We start from the raw sequence: 24066 nt of genomic DNA, 5'->3' as shown, positions 1-24066 counted from the left end.
TGCTAAAAGAACCAAAACATGGTTCAATGACCGTCGGATTACTGTGCTTGATTGGCCAGCAAAGTCGCCTGACCTGAACCCCATAGAGAATCTATGGGGCATTGCCAAGAGAAAGATGAGAGACATGAGACTGAACAATGCAGAAGAGCTGAAGACCACTATTGAAGCATCCTGGTCTTTCATAACACCTCCGCAGTGCCACAGGCTGATAGCTTCCATGCCGCGCCGCATTGAGGCAGTAATTGCTACAAAAGGGGCCCAAACCAAGTACTGAGTACATACAGTATGCATGCTTATACGTTTCAGAGGTCCGATATTGTTCTACAGGTATGTACAATCCTTGTTTTATTGATTGCATGTAATATTCTAATTTTCTGAGATTGTGGATTTGGGGTTTTCATGAGCTGTAAGCTATAATCATCACAATTATGACAAATCACGGCTTGAACTATCTTGCTTTGCATGTAATCTCATATATTAGTTTCACCTTTTAAGTTGCATTAGTGAAAAAATTTTGCTTTTGCACGATATTCTAATTTTTCGAGTTTCACCTGTATGCTAAAACCTTGTATGAACGGTATGAGAATTAGTCCAGATATTAAGACTGGATTATGAGCCTTGTGTGTGATATCGGACTTTGTTTATGAGAGGGTTCGGGTTTTAAAATGATTACTTTATCTAATTTATTTGAATATTGTTGCAAAATAGACTTTATAGTCTAAAATATTTGTATAAACTCTTATTTCTCTTGCAAGGTATATCCAGTCCACGGATTCATCCTTACTTGTGGGATATTCTCATTCCCTACAGGAAGTGGCAAAGAGAGCACACAGCAGAGCTGTCCATATAGCTCCCCCTCTGGCTCCGCCCCCCAGTCATTCTCTTTGCCGCTCTAACAAGTAGCATCTCCACGGGAGGGTAAAGTGAATGTGGTGTTAGATTTGTAGTTTTTATATCTTCAATCAAAAGTTTGTTATTTTTAAATAGTGCCGTTTGTACTATTTACTCTCTGGCAGAAAGTGATGAAGAATTCTGCTGAAAGGAAAACGATTTTAGCATATTGTAACTAAAATCTACTGCTGTTCCCACACAGGACTGAGGAGTACCAGAAAACTTCAGTTGGGGGGAACAGTTTGCAGGCTTAACTGCTATAAGGTATGTGCAGTCATCTTTTTCTAGTCAAGACTTAGTAATGGTAGAAGACTGACAAGAATCCCCATGTGGGGAAGGTAAGCCATATTCTGAGACTCAGTATAGAAGGAAGGTTTAATTAACAGGGCTCAAAAACTGGTGGACACTGTTAAAGGGCAATCGATTATTTTATAGTGAAAATATAATCATTATTCAAGTTTTTATTACACTTGGATGTGTTTTATGGGGTTTTATTCCACATGGCATATATTTAGACACCTATTTAGGGTTTTGAAGGCCCCACAACTCCGGAGTGGAGAGGGAGGGGGCCTAAATTTCACGCCTCAGTTGCGCAGTTGATATTGCAGACAGCTTCATGCAGCTTCACGTGGAGGGTCCAAAGACTTCTTCAGGACTTCATAGAGGCTTATTTTCCATCAAACTAATCCCCAGGGGCAGGTAGGGCCACAGCAGATTGCTGTGGCACGGTGCTGTAGTTTGCTAACCGGTTGTCAGCTTTAGGTTGCTCCAGTTTGGGCATTAAGGGGTTAATTGACTTGAAATTCACTGTGCAATCATTTCAAAGCATTAGGATAATGTGTTAAAAATTTCAGAAAGATTGGATCATTTTTTAAGATTTAGTAAAAAAGTGTGCGCTTTTTATTATTTAATGGCACAGTACCGTTTTTTCTCAAATTGTATATTTCAGTATTTGAGTGCTGTCTAAGTCGACTTGTGACTAATACTTGTCTGTTTAACATGTCTGAGCCTACAGATAGACGTTGCTCTATGTGTTTAGTAGCCATGGTGGAACCCCCTTTACATTTGTGTTTTAAGTGCGCTAATGTTTCTATGTCACTTAAAGATGTAGCCCAAGATGATTCTTTGACAGAGGGTAACGAGGATAGCCCACTTTCCTCTCCCCATGTGTCGACACCAGTTACGTCCGCGCAAGCGATGCCTAGTACCTCTAGCGCATTGGCCCCTATTACATTACAACAATTAGCAGCAGTCATGGATAATTCCCTTGCGGCATTTCTATCCAAACTGCCAGTTTTTCCTAAAAAGCGTGATAGCTCGGTTTTAAGAACAGAGTATGAGCAATCAGAAGCTTTGGATGGTTTATCTGTTGTACCCTCACAGCACTCTGAAGTGGCAGTGAGGGATGTGCTGTCCGAGGGAGAAATTTCTGACTCAGGAAAGGTTTCTCATCGGGCAGAATCAGATTCCTTAGCGTTTAAATTTAAACTGGAACACCTCCGCGTGCTGCTTAAGGAGGTATTAGCCACGCTAGATGATTGCGACCCCATGGTGGTCCCAGAGAAATTGTGTAAAATGGACAAATATCTAGAAGTCCCTGTATACACTGATGCGTTTCCGATCCCTAAGAGGGTGGCGGATATTGTGGCTAGGGAGTGGGAGAGACCAGGTGTACCATTTGTCCCCCCCCCCCTATCTTTAAGAAAATGTTCCCCATAACTGATCCCAGGCGGGACGCGTGGCAGACGGTCCCTAAGGTAGAGGGGGCAGTTTTAACACTAGCCAAGCGCACAACCATACCAATTGAAGACAGTTGTGCTTTCAAAGATCCTATGGATAAAAAATTAGAAGGTTTACTAAAGAAAATATTTGTTCAACAAGGTTTCCTTCTCCAACCTATTGCCTGCATTATTCCTGTAACTACTGCAGCGGCTTTTTGGTTTGAGGCGCTGAAGGAGTCGCTCCAGAGGGAGACTTCATATGATGAAGTCATGGATAGAATTAATGCCCTAAAACTGGCTAATTCTTTTATCACAGATGCCGCCTTGCAATTAGCTAAGTTAGCGGCAAAAAATTATTTTTCGTTTTGCCATCATGGCGCGCAGAGCGCTTTTGCTCAAATCATGGTCGGCCGACGTGTCGTCCAAAACAAAATTACTAAATATTCCTTTCAAGGGAAAGACCCTTTTCGGTCCCGAGTTGAAAGAGATTATTTCGGATATCACTGGGGGAAAGGGCCATGCCCTCCCGCAAGATAGGCCTTTTAAGGCTAAAAACAAGGCTAATTTTCGCTCCTTTCGCAACTTCAGGAGTGGTCCTGCTTCAACCTCTGCAACCGCAAAGCAAGAGGGCAACGCAGGGCTGGAACAAGGGTAAACAGGCCAAGAAGCCTGCAGCTGCTACTAAGACAGCATGAAGGGGTATCCCCCGATCCGGGATCGGATCTGGTAGGGGGCAGACTCTCTCTCTTCGCTCAGGCTTGGGCAAGAGATGTTCCCGATCCCTGGGCATTAGAGATCGTTACTCAGGGATATCTTCTAGAATTCAAGGACTCCCCTCCAAGGGGAAGGTTCCACATTTCCCGTCTATATACAGATCAGACAAAGAAAGAGGCATTCTTACACTGTGTAGAAGACCTAATCAAGATGGGAGTGATATATCCAGTTCCAATTGCAGAACAAGGACTGGGTTTTTACTCAAACCTGTTTGTGGTTCCCAAAAAGGAAGGAACTTTCAGGCCAATCCTGGATCTAAAAATTCTAAACAAGTTCCTCAGAGTTCCATCATTCAAGATGGAAACCATTCGAGCAATCTTACCTATGATCCAGGAAGGTCAATATATGACTACCATGGATCTAAAGGATGCGTACCTACATATTCCTATCCACAAAGATCATCATCAGTTCCTAAGGTTCGCCTTTCTAGACAAGCATTACCAGTTCGTGGCCCTTCCCTTCGGGTTAGCCACTGCTCCCAGAATTTTCACAAAAATGCTAGGGTCCCTTAGACCGCGGGGCATTGCAGTAGCACCTTATCTGGACGACATCTTAATACAGGCGTCGTCTTTTCCCAGAGCCAAGGCTCACACGGAGATTGTACTGGCCTTTCTAAGGTCTCACGGGTGGAAGGTGAACATCGAAAAAAGTTCTGTCCCCGCTCACAAGGGTCCCCTTCCTGGGAAGAAATGAAAATATTTCTGATGGAGGTCAGAAAGTTAAAGCTTTTAAATACTTGCCGAGCTCTTCATTCCATTCCTCGGCCATCTGTAGCTCAGTGCATGGAGGTAATCGGGTTAATGGTAGCAGCAATGGACGTAGTCCCTTTTGCTCTAATTCATCTCAGGCCACTGCAATTGTGCATGCTCAAACAGTGGAATGGGGATTATGCAGATTTGTCTCCTCAAATCCAACTGGACCAGAAAACCAGGGATTCTCTTCTCTGGTGGTTGTCTCAGGATCACCTGTCTCAGGGAATGTGCTTCCGCAGACCAGAGTGGATCATTGTAACGACCGACGCCAGTCTGTTAGGCTGGGGCGCGGTCTGGGGCTCCCTGAAGGCTCAGGGCTTATGGTCTCGGGAAGAGTCTCTTCTCCCGATAAACATTTTGGAACTGAGAGCGATATTCAACACGCTCCAGGCATGGCCTCAGCTAGCGGCGGCCAAATTCATCAGATTTCAGTCGGACAACATCACGACTGTAGCATACATCAATCATCAGGGGGGAACAAAGAGTTCCTTAGCGATGAAGGAAGTAACCAAAATAATCAGGTGGGCGGGGGATCACTCTTGCCATTTATCTGCAATTCACATCCCAGGAGTAGACAACTGGGAAGCGGATTTCCTAAGTCGTCAGACTTTTCACCCGGGGGAGTGGGAACTCCACCCGGAGGTTTTTGCTCAGCTGACCCAGCTATGGGGCATTCCAGAATTGGATCTGATGGCGTCCCGTCAGAACACCAAACTTCTTCTTTACGGATCCAGGTCCAGGGACCCCAAGGCGGCATTGATAGATGCTCTAGTAGCGCCTTGGTCCTTCAATCTGGCTTATGTCTTTCCACCGTTTCCTCTTCTCCCTCGTCTGGTAGCCAGAATCAAACAGGAGAAGGCTTCGGTAATTCTGATAGCGCCTGCGTGGCCACGCAGGACTTGGTATGCAGACCTAGTGGACATGTCATCTGTTTCACCATGGACACTGCCAACGAGGCAGGATCTTCTAATACAGGGTCCATTCAAGCATCCAAATCTAGTTTCTCTGAGTCTGACTGCTTGGAGATTGAACGCTTAATCCTATCAAAGCGTGGGTTCTCTGAGTCAGTTATAGATACAGAAAGCCTGTCACCAGGAAAATTTACCATAAGATATGGCGAAAATATCTTTGTTGGTGTGAATCCAAGGGTTACTCGTGGAGTAAGATTAGGATTCCCAGGATATTGTCTTTTCTCCAAGAAGGATTGGAGAAAGGTTTGTCAGCTAGTTCCTTAAAGGGACAGATATCTGCTCTGTCTATCCTGTTACACAAGCGTCTGGCAGAAGTACCAGACGTTCAAGCGTTTGCACAGGCTTTAGTCAGAATCAAGCCTGTCTATAAACCTGTGGCTCCTCCATGGAGTCTAAATTTAGTTCTTTCAGTTCTTCAAGGGGTTCCGTTTGAACCTTTACATTCCATAGATATTAAGTTATTATCTTGGAAAGTTTTGTTTTTGGTAGCTATATCTTCTGCTCGAAGAGTTTCAGAATTGTCTGCTTTGCAGTGTAATTCACCTTATCTGGTGTTCCATGCAGATAAGGTAGTTTTTCTTCCTAAAGTTGTTTCTAACAGGAACATTAACCAGGAAATCATTGTTCCTTCCCTGTGTCCTAATCCAGCTTCTAAGAAGGAACGGCTTTTACACAATCTTGATGTGGTTCGTGCTTTGAAATTCTATTTACAAGCAACTAAGGATTTCAGACAAACATCATCTTTGTTTGTTGTCTATTCCGGAAAGAGGAGAGGTCAGAAAGCAACTGCTACCTCTCTTTCCTTCTGGTTGAAAAGCATCATCCGATTGGCTTATGAGACTGCTGGGCAGCAGCCTCCTGAACGAATTACAGCTCATTCCACCAGAGCTGTGGCTTCCACTTGGGCTTTCAAGAATGAGGCTTCTGTTGAACAGATTTGTAAGGCAGCGACTTGGTCTTCACTGCATACTTTTGCCAAATTTTACAAATTCGATACTTTTGCTTCTTCGGAGGCTATTTTTGGGAGAAAGGTTTTGCAAGCAGTGGTGCCTTCCGTTTAGGTTACCTGTCTGGTTCCCTCCCTTCATCCGTGTCCTAAAGCTTTGGTATTGGTATCCCACAAGTAAGGATGAATCCGTGGACTGGATACACCTTGCAAGAGAAAACAGAATTTATGCTTACCTGATAAATTACTTTCTCTTGCGGTGTATCCAGTCCACGGCCCGCCCTGGCAATTAAGTCAGGTTAAAATTTCTTGTTTAAACTACAGTCACCACTGCACCCTATGGTTTCTCCTTTTTCTCCTAACCATCGGTCGAATGACTGGGGGGCGGAGCCAGAGGGGGAGCTATATGGACAGCTCTGCTGTGTGCTCTCTTTGCCACTTCCTGTAGGGAATGAGAATATCCCACAAGTAAGGATGAATCAGTGGACTGGATACACCGCAAGAGAAAGTAATTTATCAGGTAAGCATAAATTCTGTTTTTATGTGTAATACTTGGGTATCTTTGTATGTGTTTAATTAACAAAAAACAAAAACTGACCTTGCCCAGATTATCAAGTCCCTGAATCACTCAAACCCAATAAATGTATCAGTCATATTCCTCCCCTAAATCTTTGAGAATCTTCCCCTTGAGCCTGTGACCTTGCCAAAAACTCCTAGTTTCTTGAGAATGTAGAGATGCAGGGGAATGTTGCAATTGTAACATAAAAGTTCAGAATAGTCTCTACGTAGTTAAGATTCATTCCATTTTCAAGATGTGAGTCCATATCAAATGACTCTCAGGCCTTAGGTTAGCAAGCCTATTCTGCTGTCACTTTCTCTTGCCTCTTTATTTGTTCCCTTGTATCTAGAAAGTATAAACCACAAAAGTAAAATACAGTTGGGGATGGATGGTTATAAACCATTAAAAAATATAAATAAAAAGCCATAAACCAGCAACTCAGGAGAGGACATCTTATGGTGACAGGATAGCTGTACTATAAAGCAGATATTATTTCTGTTTGTATGTGAGTTAAATGTATATGCTCTGGATTTCCCTCCATATTTATAGGTGGAGGCAGCTGTTGGTGAGTAAATCTGCCAACTTGAATAACTATTTATCAAGGGGGTTGTTTCTGGTCCTATGCCTAAAAACTTTTAAACAGTTGCTATCATAATACAATAGATTCTTCAGTTTTGGTGGGCATGATTATACGTCTGGCAAAATTATCAGTAAAGAATATGGCTATTTTCACCCTATAATTAACTTAAACAGAGATCCATAAATGAATGGTCACAGATTTTTGTGAGGGTAGAAGAGATGGTTGATGCTAGGGTATCTCACCTTTTATGAACTGATATAAGATGTGAATGGCCAATGTAGTTCACCTTTTTTGTCTAAACTGTGTACAATTATAAGTAGGTAGTTTATTAATTTGTCCAGTTAACTATGAAAAATACAATTGTGATTAATAGATCTCTATATTGTCACTGAGCTGCATCCATGGTAGAATTGGAATTCTTTGTGAGGTTTTTGATGCACACATCTCCCATCAGGGTCAAGAAGACAGTTGGGTGATCCCAGCGGTGGAGTAAGGCAGTCTGGGGTGGGTTTTGGCAGTCATGTCCATAGCTGTACATTTGTGTGTGTGTGTAGCCCGAGGTTTCTTCTATAGTACCCAGAACATTAATAAGGTGGGACACTTGGACCTATGACCGTACTGCAAAATGTGGAAGCTTTGGATCTTATATAACAAATTTGCATAATTGTTTTGGCTCTGGGTTTCCAACCAACATTTCATCTTGGATTTGTTTTCTCTCTCGTAGGGCTGGTCAGCAAATGTATTAATCAAAATAAAGATACACTGTATTTATACCAAAATAGACATCATATAATCAGTGCTTTAGTAATATGCTGGCCATTGCTTATACTCACGCATTTGCCAATATCTGCAAGACAATGTATTGCTGTGATGATGTGTGTTATTGTGCAGACCTATTGCTATATGTATATAGGATTAACAACTTTACCTGTTGCTTTTTTCACTGGTACTACACATTTACTGGCTGCTTGAAGAATCATATTACTATATTGAAACCAAAGTGCTACACAATGGCTGTGTTGCCTTCTTTGGACTAGTGGAGGGACATATACTAATCTGCAATGTAGCCCTGGATAGGTTGGATAAAGGAATTGAGGGATGTAATAGCTTTGAGAGTTTAACATAAGGAAATCTTGTCTCAGGCACGAACTGCTGCAGCACGATGACATTAATTAATGACCTTTCTAGAACAAGTATGAAGTATTATGTTTACAACATTTTTTATTTTTTCCTGAAGCCCTTAAATGATGTGGCCTGACATTTGTATTCCTATGTGTACTTTACTTCTTTCTGTCACTTAAAGCAAAGCATATGAGTTAATAAATTAAGCCTGTGATGTGCCAAATGCTGTTTCAGCTTGAAAGCAGATGTTATCAATGTGGTATTTGTGTCATTTAATTCCAGCCACAGGCTCATTCTCTTTTGTAGAATCCTTTGAATTCCTGAAAAGTTTGTCTATTATGTCCTTGACAGGATGTTGGTGTAAACTGTGATGGTCTGAACAGGGATTGCCCTCAATATTATTTATTTCTTCTAATGGGTATTTGAGTTTTAGTAGATTTTAATACAATAAACAGATATTCTGAAATTCTAAAACCCTGTTTTATTTATGAACTTAACATATAGAAAGTATGTCTAAAAGCTTTATTGACAAGTAATATGTATGTTATATATTATATTCATTACCCTGACAATTAAACATAGGAATTTTATCTCTTCTTTTATTATTATTTATTTATATAGCTCCACAAAATTCTGTTCCGTATTTAAATGATATTTTTTTTATTTTCAATCATTATATTATTTATTTGATAATAAATAAAGAAGTATATAAAAATTAAAGAAGTAAAAAAGATGTAAAAGAGGTTTCACATTTTACACATTCTTCAAATTGTTCCTATAAAAAATATTTTTATTTATTTCTCTGTTATCAATGCTTTCTATAAGTAATCAATGCTTAGTAACATAATGATCATGCTGTAATTATTTTCATTGTAATACATTCCGCATTATTTTTATAATTGAACAGGTTGACCTACTAACGCCTAGGAAAATCACAGGAATTATTACTCAAGGTGCAAAGGATTTTGGGAATATTCAGTATGTGGAAGCATACAAAATAGCGTACAGCGATAATGGCACAACCTGGGTTATATACAAAGACAGCAGGACAAAAACAGATAAGGTATCTTCCTACAATGTAATTACTATGTAATCATACCTTGCCTGGTCTGAAGTTGTCTTAAAAATGGTTTTCAATTAAATATGTCCAGATAATGTTTACCAACCTGTTAGGAAATAGAATCTTTTGAAATTCATGACAATAATTTTGTGTCATTTAGTATAGTAGGTTCTGTAAATCCTTTCAGCGTCTAAAAGTATTTCACAGCAGGAGGGTTAAAGGGGCAGTCTACTTGAAAATGTTTATTGTTTAAAAAGATAGATAGTCCCTTTATTACCTTTTCCCCAGTTTTGCATAACCAACACTGTGATATTAATACATTTATTACCTCTATGATTACCTTGTATCTAAGCCTCTGCAGACTGACCCTTATCTCAGTGCATTTGACAGACATGCATTTTAGCCAATCTGTGCTGACTCCTAAATAACTCTATGGGAGTGAGCACAATGTTATCTATATGACACACATGAACTAGCACTGTCTAACTATCAAAAACTGTCAAAATGTACTGAGATAAAAGGTGGTTTTCAGCGGTTTTGCAATAAGTTTGAGCCTACCTATGTTTATCTTTCAAAAAAGAATACTAAGAGAAACAAAGCACATTTGATGATGACAGTAAATTGGAAAGTTGTTTAAAATTGCATGTCCTATCTGAATCATGAAAGTTTAGTTTTGACTTGACTGTCCCTATAATGATATAGAAAGTCATACTGCAATGTGGCTGTCGTTTTCAGAGAGAAAATAATGAGAAATAGAAATAAAAAATTTCTCCAACATTTTGGTTGGAGAACTTAGCGTTTTGAGGGAGAACTGAAAAGGGTAAGGTATATTTAGAAAAACACAGTGAATAAGTAATGTGGTGGATGAGCTGAAGAGATTGGATATGGAAGAAAATATAAAATGACGATGGAAGGTGGAAGTGTGATTAAATGAGAATAGAGAAAGAATTAGCAAAGAAAAGTTAAAGGGACAAGAAATTCAAACTTACACTTCTTGGTTTAGACAGAAGATACAGTTTGAAGCGACTTTTCAATTTCTATGATCAAATTTTGCTTTGTTCTCTTGGTATTGTTTTTTGAAGAACATACATTTATCATCAAGAGCAGCAATGCACTACTGGTGGCTAGTGATTGTGGATACACACATATGCATCTTGTCATTGGCTTACCAGATATGCTTAGGTCCCAGTAGTACCTTGCTGCTCCGCAGCTGTCTTTAACTATGTGTTTGCAAAGATTAAACACATAGTTATAAGCAGGAAATAGTGCTAAAATAAAATGCTCTCACACAGAGCATTTTCTTCTTGCAATTTTATGTCCCTTGAAAGATTAAATATGAGGCTGAGAAACAGAGAGGAATTATAAAATAAATATAAAAATAAATAACTGACAATGAGAAGGGAATGTGGAAAGAGGAGGGTAGAAATGCATTATTATATATACCATTATGGGAGCAGTGTGAAATAAAATGGGCTACAATTAAATTCAGAAATCTAAAATGACAATGGGTAGGTGTTAGTGTACGGGCACCATTTTGATTTAAATGGACGGCACTGCTCATAAGTATATAAGGTGTCTGTTGGTATGACAGTGTGATTGTGTGTATATCAGTGATAAGGGGCATGTATGGAGAGCTATAGGTAGCTGTGTGTATGTCAGTGATAAGGGGCATGTATGGAGAGCTATAGGTAGCTGTGTGTATGTCAGTGATAAGGGGCATGTATGGAGAGCTATAGGTAGCTGTGTGTATGTCAGTGATAAGGGGCATGTATGGAGAGCTATAGGTAGCTGTGTGTATGTCAGTGATAAGGGGCATGTATGGAGAGCTATAGGTAGCTGTGTGTATGTCAGTGATAAGGGGCATGTATGGAGAGCTATAGGTAGCTGTGTGTATGTCAGTGATAAGGGGCATGTATGGAGAGCTATAGGTAGCTGTGTGTATGTCAGTGATAAGGGGCATGTATGGAGAGCTATAGGTAGCTGTGTGTATGTCAGTGATAAGGGGCATGTATGGAGAGCTATAGGTAGCTGTGTGTATGTCAGTGATAAGGGGCATGTATGGAGAGCTATAGGTAGCTGTGTGTATGTCAGTGATAAGGGGCATGTATGGAGAGCTATAGGTAGCTGTGTGTATGTCAGTGATAAGGGGCATGTATGGAGAGCTATAGGTAGCTGTGTGTATGTCAGTGATAAGGGGCATGTATGGAGAGCTATAGGTAGCTGTGTGTATGTCAGTGATAAGGGGCATGTATGGAGAGCTATAGGTAGCTGTGTGTATGTCAGTGATAAGGGGCATGTATGGAGAGCTATAGGTAGCTGTGTGTATGTCAGTGATAAGGGGCATGTATGGAGAGCTATAGGTAGCTGTGTGTATGTCAGTGATAAGGGGCATGTATGGAGAGCTATAGGTAGCTGTGTGTATGTCAGTGATAAGGGGCATGTATGGAGAGCTATAGGTAGCTGTGTGTATGTCAGTGATAAGGGGCATGTATGGAGAGCTATAGGTAGCTGTGTGTATGTCAGTGATAAGGGGCATGTATGGAGAGCTATAGGTAGCTGTGTGTATGTTTGAATAATGGGTTGCTAACATTAGGCATGTGTTTGCTTGAATAATTATTGTTTTGTGTGTATAGGTGGCTGTACGAATACCACGCTCAGTACATTTGTGTGTGTGGTTATGAGAATGCATGGGCATTGAGTGGTTATGGTTATGCATGTAGGGTTGTTCTGTGGTTAACTAGGTATTTTATTTTTTTAATAATATAATTTTGAACCCAAATCTCCAGTCTTGATAAGTTATTCTGACCTTCAAAGAAAATGCAGTGTGGGTGGGCCGGTGTCTGATTGAGGGAAAATAGTTATTTTAGCTAAACAATATTCCAAGGACCCCTGTTGTTTTGGAACACGTTGAAAAAGCAGATTTGGTTTTACCATGGAGAAGACATTTAATATTAGGCCTTTTACACTTTATTTATAGCACTGGCTAAAGTACAAAATTACTAATATGAAAATGTTCCTTAACTCTTTATACATGAGAAGACTGTATCACTGTGTATCAGGTTTTAATTAAAAAAATGCAAATTGCCACTTTGGAAAAAAAATTGATTCTATGCTTTTCCCTCTATATTAGTGTTTCCCAACTCCAGTCATCATGACCCTTAACAGACCATATAGTCATATCTTAAAGGGACATTTAAGTCAAACGTTCATGATTCAGATAGGGCATGCAATTTTAAACAACTTTAAAATGTACTTGTATCATCAAATTTGCTTTGTTCTTTTGGTATTCTTTTCAAACCGTTGAAGGCCGTCTCTTATCTCAGTGCATTTTGACAGTTTTTCACAGTTGCTAGTTCATGTGTTTCATATAGATAACATTGTGCTCACTTCCTTGTTGTTATTTATGAGTCAGCACTGATTGGCTTAAATGCAAGTCTGTCAAAAGAACTGAAATAAGGGGGCAGTCCTCATAGGCTTAGATACAAGGTTATCAGAGGTAAAACATATATTAATATAACAGTGTTGGTTATGCAAAACTGGGGAATGGGTAAAAGGGATTATCTATCTTTTTTAAACAATAACACATTTCAAATAGACTGTCCCTTTTAACTAGAACTTGGGTGAAATAATCAGCTGATGGTTACCTGAGGACTGGGTTTGGGAAACACTGCTCTATAGGTACATAGCAGGGGCTTATTTTGGCTTAGGCAAACTTGAACATTTACTTTGGAAATACCATGAAAAAAAGTCATGTTACACAGTCACCAAAAAATATTATGGCCATAAAAGGCCTAAAATCGGGGGGGGGGGGGGGGCAGCATAATTTTGAGACCCTAAAGCAGCCGTGTAGGGGGCACACACTTCTTCTGCACGTTGCCAGAAGTATAAAACAACTTCTGCTTCATGCTGCCTTACTTCTTTATTATAAAGATACAGAAACTGATGGTTGTTTACATGCAGTAGTTTGCACCATTACATCTTAATTACTATTAACTTTCTTCAGTGACAAACATTCTATTCATTTTACTAAATTATACTTTCATGACTCAGAGCATTCAGTTTTAAGGGACTTTTCCATTTACTTCAGTTATCAAATGTATTCATTATCTTGGTACCTTTGTTGAAAAGCATACTCAGGTAGGCTCAGGAGCAGCTAGCTGCTGATAGGTGACCATGCACATATGTATCTTGTCATTGTGTCATCGGATCTGTTCAGCTAGCAACAAGTAGTGCATTGCTGCTCTGAAACTAACTTTAACTATGTGTTTAACTGATTTGTAGGGGTTAAATGCATTATATGCAAGCAATAGTGCAATCATAAAATGGTCAAATACATTAAACATTTTTATAGCTGAAGCTGCAGTTATGCAATTGATCTGGTCTTTCATTCTTTATTTTGACATTCAGATCTTCCTTGGAAACAACGACAACTACTCGCACAAGAAGAACATCTTTAACCCGCCATTTTCAGCCCGTTACGTGCGTGTACTTCCCCAGTCATGGCATGAGCGCATCACACTGAGAATGGAGCTTTTGGGTTGTGACGATTAAGTATACATCAAGAACGGACAATATAATAATGTTGTTCACATCACTGCTTTGTTTATTTGCTGATCTACTGTAACCTCACCTTTTGGTGACCTTCATCAGCTGAAACTCTCCCTGGTATTTGCTAGCGGAAAACTAAGTCAAGCAGATCTTCTAATCACCTGGCTGTTTCACTTGCCAAAAAAAAGTAATTATTGTCTGATAGGTCACGTTACTGCTGTTTACCTGATATTATTTAGAAAAAACCCTGATGTACTGATATATGTAGGCCCTTTTTCTATTGGTCAAAAACGTAATGACATCAATGAGTGAAAATGAAAACAAATAGTTTTTAGATTTTTTTTCCCAAATGTAAATTTTACATTTGGATTTCATTATAGTTTTTAATATGGCTATTGAGAGGAATAAGTTCCTGTATTGAGAATTTTTTCTTGCATGAATGTGCTTGTGCAATTATGCCAATTTAATTGGGTGAGAAATAGACGTTAATTTTTTTTAGATTTCTATATTCGTTTTGCAAAACGATTAATGATATTTGCTGCAAATTCCAGCATTCAGAAAGTTCTGCCACTAGATATATTAGAAAAAAACTGCAACTCAAAATACCTGTATTTTTAAAGATATTTTGTTAGATCTCTTCAAATGATGGAGACTACATATATTTTTATTTGTTTTGCAAGTAGATAAAAAAATCTGAAGAAATTAGAGATATAATTTTTAAATCCGTTTTTGCATGCATAACTGTATTAAATGAACTTTAAAATGCTCTAATTTTTTTTATAGTATTTTATTTTTCAGCTTGTTTGTAACACCTGCGTTCGTCTGCCCTTCCTGGGCAGAACATTGTTGGTGATTTGAAGGATATGTACATAGACGCTACTGTTGCGCACACCAGCCTTGCCCTGCAGAGGAACGTCAATGTACTGTGATGATAGTGCAACTTTTTAAGTATGCGTTAAACCTCATTTGCAGAAGTTTAAAGTGATAGTAAATTCTAGCATTTGTGAAACACTAGGATTTACCAATGTAACAAATAAAGGGGACTTTCAGTCATGAAGTATAAAATACTTCAGGCTGAAAGCTCCTTTATTTGTCTGCAGTGTTCAATGCACTGAGCGCCTCAGGCCATCCACGGCAGAACGCTATTTTATCACTGAGGTGATCTTAGCCAATAGCGTGCTAGCTATCCGGCATAATGCCAGCTGGCTAGCCCTGGTAAATCCTAGTGTTTCAGAATTGCTAGGCTTTACCATCACTTAAAGCGACAGTCTAGTCGAAATTTTAACTTGCATGATTCAGATAGGGCATTTAATTTTAAACAACTTTCCAGTTTACTTGTATCATCAAATTTGCTTTCTTTTCTTGGTATTCTTTGTTGAAAGCTAAACCTAGATAGACTTATATGCTAATTTCTAAGACCTTGAAGGCCGTCTCTTATCTGCATTTTGACAGTTTTTTACAGCTAGACAGCCCTAGTTCATGTTTGCAATATTGATAACATTGTGCTCACTCCTGTGGAGTTACGTAGGAGTCAGCACTGATTGGCTAAAATGTACGTTTGTCAAAAGAACTGAAATAAGGGGGTAGTCTGCAGAGGCTTAGATACAAAGTAATCACAGAGGTAAATTCATATAACAGTGTTGGCAAAACTGGGTAATAAAGGGATTATCTATCTTTCTCTTGTTAAGTGTAGTCAGTCCACGGGTCATCCATTACTTATGGGATTATATCTCTTCCCCAACAGGAAGTTGCAAGAGGATCACCCTAGCAGAGCTGCTATATAGCTCCTCCCCTCACATGTCATACCCAGTCATTCTCTTGCAACCTAACTAAAGATAGGTCGTTGTGAGAGGTCTGTGGTGTTTTTAAACTTAGTTTATTTCTTCAATCAAAAGTTTGTTATTTTAAATGGCACCGGAGTGTGCTGTTTGTTTCTCAGGCAGCATTAGAAGAAGAATCTGCCTGCGTTTTCCATGATCTTAGCAGACGTAACTAAGATCCACTGGCTGTTCTTGCACATTCTGAGGAGTGAGGTAACTTCAGAAAAGGGGAATAGCATGCAGGGCTCCCCTGCAAACGAGGTATGTGCAGTAAATTATTTTTCTAAGCAATGGAATTGACTGAGAAAATACTGCTGATACCAATGTAATGTAAGTTCAGCCTTAAATGCAGTGGTAGCGACTGGTATTAGGCTGATGAGTGTGTGTACGCTGAAGTATTTTTCTAGGGAATGGAATTTGACTCAGAAAATACTGTTAATACTGAAGTAATGTATGAGCCTTAACTGCAGTAATAGCGACTGGTAGCAGGCTTATTAATAACACTTCATAACTTTTAAAATGTATGTTCAAAACGTATACTGGCATGTTAATCGTTTTTTGTGAGGTACTTGGTGATAAAACTTATTGGGGCATGATTTTTACCACATGGCTAACTTTTGTTTCTGCATAGAAACAGTTAACTGAGCTTCCCCACTGTTGTAAAATGAGTGGGAGGGGCCTATTTTAGCGCTTTTTTGCGCAGTAAAAATTCAGTCACAATCTTCCTACTTCATCCTCCATGATCCAGGACGTCTCTAGAGAGCTCAGGGGTCTTCAAAATTCATTTTGAGGGAGGTAATCAGTCACAGCAGACCTGTGACAGTGTGTTTGACTGTGATAAAAACGTTAATTATTAAATTGTTATCCGTTTTTGGGTATTAAGGGGTTAATCATCCATTTGCTGGTGGGTGCAATCCTTTGCTAACTTAATACATTTACTGTGAAAAATTGGTTGCTATAACTAATTTGGTTCATTGTTATTTCAACTGTGACAGCTTTTTGTGCTTCTTAAAGGCACAGTAGCGTTTTTTATATTGCTTGTAAATTTATTTGAAAAGTATTTTCCAAGCTTGCTAGTCTCATTGCTAGTCTGTTTAAACATGTCTGACACAGATGAATCTGTTTGTTCATTATGTATGAAGGCCAATGTGGAGCCCCATAGAAATATGTGTACTAAATGCATTGATGCCACTTTAAATAAAAGTCAGTCTTTACATGTAAAGAAATTACCACCAGACAATGAGGGGGAAGTTATGCCGACTAACTCTCCTCACGTGTCAGTACCTTCGCCTCCCGCTCAGGAGGTGCGTGATTTTGTGGCGCCAAGTACATCAGGGAGGCCCTTACAAATCATTTTGCAAGACATGGCTACTGTTATGACAGAAGTATTATCTAAATTGCCAGAATTAAGAGGCAAGCGTGATAGCTCTGGGTTAAGGACAGAGCGCGCTGATGATGTGAGAGCCATGTCCGATACTGCGTCACAATTTGCAGAACATGAAGACGGAGAGCTTCATTCTGTGGGTGACGGATCTGATCCAGGGAGACTGGATTCAGAGATTTCTAATTTTAAATTTAAGCTTGAGAACCTCCGCATATTGCTAGGGGAGGTATTAGCGGCTCTGAATGATTGTAACACGGTTGCAATTCCAGAAAAATTATGTAGGTTGGATAGATACTATGCGGTACCGGTGTGTACTGACGTGTTTCCTATACCTAAAAGGCTTACAGAGATTATTAGCAAGGAGTGGGATAGACCCGGTGTGCCTTTTTCCCCTCCTCCCATATTTAGGAAAATGTTTCCTATAGACGCCACCACACGAGACTTATGGCAGACGGTCCCTAAGGTGGAGGGAGCAGTTTCTACTTTAGCTAAGCGTACCACTATCCCGGTGGAGGATAGTTGTGCCTTTTCAGATCCAATGGATAAAAAATTAGAAGGTTACCTTAAGAAAATGTTTGTTCAACAAGGTTTTATCTTACAGCCCCTTGCATGCATTGCGCCTGTCACTGCTGCGGCGGCATTCTGGTTTGAGTCTCTGGAAGAGGCCATTCGCACAGCTCCATTGGATGAAATTATGAACAAGCTTAAAGCACTTAAGCTAGCTAACGCATTTGTTTCTGATGCCGTCGTACATTTAACCAAACTTACGGCTAAGAACTCCGGATTCGCCATCCAAGCGCGCAGAGCGCTATGGCTTAAATCCTGGTCAGCTGACGTGACTTCTAAATCTAAATTGCTTAATATTCCTTTCAAAGGGCAGACCTTATTCGGGCCCGGCTTGAAAGAAATTATCGCTGACATTACGGGAGGTAAGGGCCATGCTCTGCCTCAGGACAGGGCCAAATCAAAGGCCAAACAGTCTAATTTTCGTGCCTTTCGTAACCTCAAGGCAGGAGCAGCATCAACTTCCTCCGCTCCAAAACAGGAAGGAGCTGTTGCTCGTTACAGACAGGGCTGGAAAATTAACCAGTCCTGGAACAAGGGCAAGCAGGCCAGAAAACCTGCTGCTGCCCCTAAGACAGCATGAAGAGAGGGCCCCCTATCCGGAAACGGATCTAGTGGGGGTCAGACTTTCTCTCTTCGCCCAGGCTTGAGCAAGAGATGTCCAGGATCCCTGGGCGTTGGAGATCGTATCTCGGGGATATCTTCTGGACTTCAAAGCTTCTCCTCCACAAGGGAGATTTCATCTTTCAAGGTTATCAGCAAACCAAATAAAGAAAGAGGCGTTTCTACGCTGTGTACAAGACCTCTTACTAATGGGGGTGATCCACCCAGTTCCGCGGACGGAACACGGGCAAGGATTCTATTCAAATCTGTTTGTGGTTCCCAAGAAAGAGGGAACCTTCAGACCAATCTTGGACTTAAAAATCCTAAACAAATTCCTAAGAGTTCCATCATTCAAAATGGAAACTATTCGAACCATCCTACCCATGATCCAAGAGGGTCAGTACATGACCACAGTGGACTTAAAGGATGCCTACCTTCACATACCGATTCACAAGAATAATTATCGGTACCTAAGATTTGCCTTCCTTGACAGGCATTACCAGTTTGTAGCTCTTCCCTTCGGGTTAGCTACGGCTCCAAGAATCTTTACAAAGGTTCAGGGCTCACTTCTGGCGGTACTAAGACCGCGAGGCATAGCGGTGGCTCCGTACCTAGACGACATTCTGATACAAGCGTCAAGTTTTCAAACTGCCAAGTCTCATACAGAGATAGTTCTGGCATTTCTGAGGTCGCATGGGTGGAAGGTGAACGTGGAAAAGAGTTCTCTATTACCACTCACAAGGGTTCCATTCCTAGGGACTCTTTTATAGATTCTGTAGAGCTGAAAATTTACCTGATGGAGGCCAGGTTATCAAAACTTCTAAATGCTTGCCGTGCCCTTCATTCCATTCCACACCCGTCAGTAGCTCAGTGCATGGAAGTAATCGGCTTAATGGTAGCGGCAATGGACATAGTACCATTTGCGCGCCTGCATCTCAGACCACTGCAATTGTGCATGCTAAGTCAGTGGAATGGGGATTACTCAGATTTGTCCCCTCTACTAAATCTGGATCAAGAGACCAGAGATTCTCTTCTATGGTGGTTTTCTCGGCCCCACCTGTCCAAGGGGATGACCTTTCGCAGGCCAGATTGGACGATTGTAACAACAGACGCCAGCCTTCTAGGTTGGGGCGCAGTCTGGAATTCCCTGAAGGCTCAGGGATCATGGACTCAGGAGGAGAAACTCCTCCCAATAAATATTCTGGAGTTAAGAGCAATATTCAATGCTCTTCTAGCTTGGCCTCAGTTAGCAACTCTGAGGTTCATCAGATTTCAGTCGGACAACATCACGACTGTGGCTTACATCAACCATCAAGGGGGAACCAGGAGTTCCCTAGCGATGTTGGAAGTCTCAAAGATAATTCACTGGGCAGAGTCTCACTCTTGCCACCTGTCAGCGATCTACATCCCAGGCGTGGAGAACTGGGAGGCGGATTTTCTAAGTCGCCAGACTTTTCATCCGGGGGAGTGGAAACTTCATCCGGAGGTCTTCGCTCAACTGATTCATCGTTGGGGCAAACCAGATCTGGATCTCATGGTGTCTCGCCAGAACGCCAAGCTTCCTTGTTACGGATCCAGGTCCAGGGACCCGGGAGCGGTGCTGATAGATGCTCTGACAGCCCCTTGGGTCTTCAACATGGCTTATGTGTTTCCACCATTTCCGATGCTTCCTCGGCTGATTGCCAAGATCAAACGGGAGAGAGCATCGGTGATTCTGATAGCGCCTGCGTGGCCACGCAGGACCTGGTATGCAGACCTAGTGGACATGTCGTCCTGTCCACCATGGTCTCTGCCTCTGAGGCAGGACCTTCTAATTCAGGGTCCTTTCAACCATCCAAATCTAATTTCTCTGAGGCTGACTGCATGGAGATTGAACGCTTGATTCTATCAAAGCATGGCTTCTCGGAGTCGGTTATTGATACCTTAATACAGGCTAGGAAACCTGTTACCAGAAGAATTTACCATAAGATATGGCGTAAATATTTATATTGGTGCGAATCCAAGAGTTACTCATGGAGTAAGGTTAGGATTCCTAGGATATTATCTTTTCTACAAGAGGGTTTAGAAAAGGGCTTATCCGCTAGTTCGTTAAAGGGACAGATTTCTGCTCTGTCTATTCTTCTACACAAACGTCTGGCAGAAGTTCCAGACGTTCAGGCTTTTTGTCAGGCTTTGGCTAGGATTAAGCCTGTGTTTAAGACTGTTGCTCCGCCGTGGAGCTTAAACTTAGTTCTTAACGTTCTGCAAGGCGTTCCATTTGAACCCCTTCATTCCATTGATATCAAGCTGTTATCTTGGAAAGTTCTGTTTTTGATGGCTATTTCCTCAGCTCGAAGAGTCTCTGAGTTATCTGCCTTACATTGTGATTCTCCTTATCTGATTTTTCATTCAGACAAGGTAGTTCTGCGTACTAAACCTGGGTTCTTACCTAAGGTAGTTTCTAACAGGAATATCAATCAACAGATTGTTGTTCCATCATTGTGTCCTAACCCTTCTTCAAAGAAGGAACGACTTTTGCATAATCTGGACGTAGTCCGTGCCCTGAAATTCTATTTGCAGGCAACTAAAGATTTTCGTCAAACTTCTTCCCTGTTTGTCGTTTACTCTGGACAGAGGAGAGGTCAAAAGGCTTCGGCTACCTCTCTCTCCTTTTGGCTTCGTAGCATAATACGTTTAGCCTATGAGACTGCTGGACATCAGCCTCCTGAAAGAATTACAGCTCATTCTACTAGAGCTGTGGCTTCCACCTGGGCCTTTAAAAATGAGGCCTCTGTTGAACAGATTTGCAAGGCTGCAACTTGGTCTTCACTTCACATTTTTTCAAAATTTTACAAATTTGACACTTTTGCTTCTTCGTAGGCTATTTTTGGGAGAAAGGTGCTTCAGGCAGTGGTTCCTTCCGTTTAAAGTTCCTGCCTTGTCCCTCCCTTCATCCGTGTACTTTAGCTTTGGTATTGGTATCCCATAAGTAATGGATGACCCGTGGACTGACTACACTTAACAAGAGAAAACATAATTTATGCTTACCTGATAAATTTATTTCTCTTGTAGTGTAGTCAGTCCACGGCCCGCCCTGTCTTTTAAGGCAGATCTAAATTTTAATTAAACTCCAGTCACCACTGCACCCTATGGTTTTTCCTTTCTCGTCTTGTTTCGGTCGAATGACTGGATATGACATGTGAGGGGAGGAGCTATATAGCAGCTCTGCTTGGGTGATCCTCTTGCAACTTCCTGTTGGGGAAGAGATATAATCCCATAAGTAATGGATGACCCGTGGACTGACTACACTACAAGAGAAATAAATTTATCAGGTAAGCATAAATTATGTTTTTTAAACAATAACAATTCTGGAGTAGACTGTCCCTTTAAACACACTGATTTGTAAAAGTCTATCTAAATTATTTTTATTCAAAATACACCATTAAAGTCTATGGAGATTTTTATAAATACATAATCTGATAACTTTTCTAAAGAACTGTGATCAGCCTCAAGGCTACAAATAAGCAAAAATGCCCTCAAAGAATAGGACTACTTTATAAGTATACTGGAACAGAGTTTTATCAAAAGTCTATCAAAAATAACACTTTGGATTTTAATGAACTTTGTTTGCTGAACAATCAAAATAAACACTTGCGTCTCGATAAACTTTTAACGTCTGAAAGTCATAATATATATCATTCAAAAAGAGCTTATTATTTCATTTTCAATCCTTATTGGGTCAAGTTTGCACCTCTTTGTAGTTGAATTACATTTTGAGTGTATATTTTGAGTTGTAGAACATTTCATGAATTTATAGAACATTGTTTTAGAAAATCTGCTCAAGTTTGCACAGTTAATAAATTATATTTATGTTAGTAGTAACCAACTTAATATTTTTTCAGGTTCTGGTTTCTTTATTTTGCAGTATTTCTAACTGAGTTGTAAGCACTTTCAAGACTAATAAAGCTTTTTTTCTTTGCCAGGTACATACGAAACGTTAATAATTAATAACAGCAGAACTGTATATAATTTCTATATCCTTTTCATTGTTTTGTTGAAATACCAAACTGTAGAAATATTTTGTAACCAATAGAATAAGGCAAATTTTTAACTGTTTTGATATTTCGTGTTGTGGTAAGCTTTTTTCACCTGTCTGGTAGTGCGCATATTACAAGTTGAACGTAAAAATTTTTTCGCTCGCATGCTAACCTGATGCGCAGAAAAAGCTGAACTTTCAATATTACGCATGTCAACATATTCCCCCATAGACGTAAATGGAGCAAAAAAAGTGGGAAAAAAACACAACACCCTACTTGCACGCTAATCTGAACGCATATTCTTAGGTGAGCTAACCAGACATGAAAATTTGAATATTTTACATTCCAATGTTATTCACATAGCAGACTATGTTCTATTTATTCATAAATACATATTTATAAATATCATGTTTTTTTGTAACAATATATATCTATATATATATATATATATATATGTATAGATATATACTGTATATATAGGAATATATATTTATAAATATATATAACATATTCTGCTATGTGCAGAACATTGGAATTTGAAATATTTACAGTAAATACATATTTAAAACCTTAATATGAATATTGCATAAACATGCTTTTACATGTTTTTATCTACTTGACTGCAAAGGGCTCCAATGCACTTATATATGTCTATAAATGTGTACATATGTATTTATGTGTGTATATGTATACATATGTCTATATGTCTGTAAATACAATATATATATATATACCAGCACTCGCTCCAATATAACAACCACCAGGGTGCACTCAAAAGTATGATACACAAAATTCACAAATGAGGCACTCTCCGTCTTCTAAGCTTAATCACAATGTTTAATAAATATTAAATTGTGTTTAAGCTTGGAAGACGGAGAGTGCCTCATTTGTGAATTTTGTGTGTATATATATACTGTGTGTGTGTATATATATATATATATATATATATATATATATATATATATATATGTATGTGTGTGTGTGTATCTCTATGTTAAAGTCCTTTACTGCTTTTTTTCTAACACCTGAGACCTCACGTCTTTGAGCCCTTATAACTTTTTTGTGCAATATTTTTTTAAATCATTTTTATTAGATGGTGTTGTTATGAGTTTAAGTGTACTTTTTATTCGAGCATAACAGTTAACCAGAGCTCTGAGGTCGCTCTAACCCAACGCTCGTTAACTTCAATAGCTCTCAAGCTATAGCGTTTACTTTCAACTTGTAATCTTTACAATTTTTCCATGTTTCTAATAATTTTGTTTGGCATCTGTTAATTATCTGGAAAGAGGCTGATGTCGTTCCTTGTTAACACTGCAATAATTGCCACAATACTTAACTACATATAAAATGAAATTTCCCTGTAATTATTTACTTGATTATATGGATTTCCTCCTCCACCAAAAATAAATGTTTGCCTAAACCAGTGATATTTTTTTGGTCTTAATTTATTTTTTTGCAGTTTTAGAACTAAATTGCTGTGGAGGTAGGTACTAAATGTATGGCTTACTTATCTTATGTTCGTTTACAGAATAATTAAAATGTTAGTTTCATTTGATAGTTTTCTGAAAAATAGAATGATTTTCACAGATGTGATTAAACCTTCTGTTTTACAATCTATACCATAATGTATACTTTTGGAAAATGAGTAAAAATTTGTGATAACGTCATCCAGTTTACTCCCTCCGGTATGAATCTGAAGTATGATCTATCATAGTTAAATGTATGTCCTTCTGCTTTTATACATCTGGCCATTTA

The 24066-nt window shown here is 39.6% G+C and overlaps 1 protein-coding gene across 2 annotated transcripts in view; it reads left to right on the top strand.

Annotated features, from left to right (window-relative positions):
• The window catches only part of MFGE8 (milk fat globule EGF and factor V/VIII domain containing), a 228161-nt gene extending 204425 nt beyond the window's left edge, over nucleotides 1-23736 (top strand). For both annotated transcript variants that reach the window (XM_053717664.1, XM_053717663.1), the window contains exons 9-10: nucleotides 9224-9379; nucleotides 13784-23736. In XM_053717664.1, coding sequence (XP_053573639.1) covers nucleotides 9224-9379; nucleotides 13784-13927 — 300 coding nt within the window. In that variant the 3' untranslated portion in view covers nucleotides 13928-23736. The remainder of the gene's footprint in view (nucleotides 1-9223; nucleotides 9380-13783) is intronic.
• Nucleotides 23737-24066: the final 330 nt, after the last annotated feature.

Source organism: Bombina bombina, chromosome 6 (assembly GCF_027579735.1).
Source record: "Bombina bombina isolate aBomBom1 chromosome 6, aBomBom1.pri, whole genome shotgun sequence".
Lineage (NCBI taxonomy): Eukaryota > Metazoa > Chordata > Amphibia > Anura > Bombinatoridae > Bombina > Bombina bombina.
This window is presented reverse-complemented; position numbering and strand designations above follow the sequence as displayed.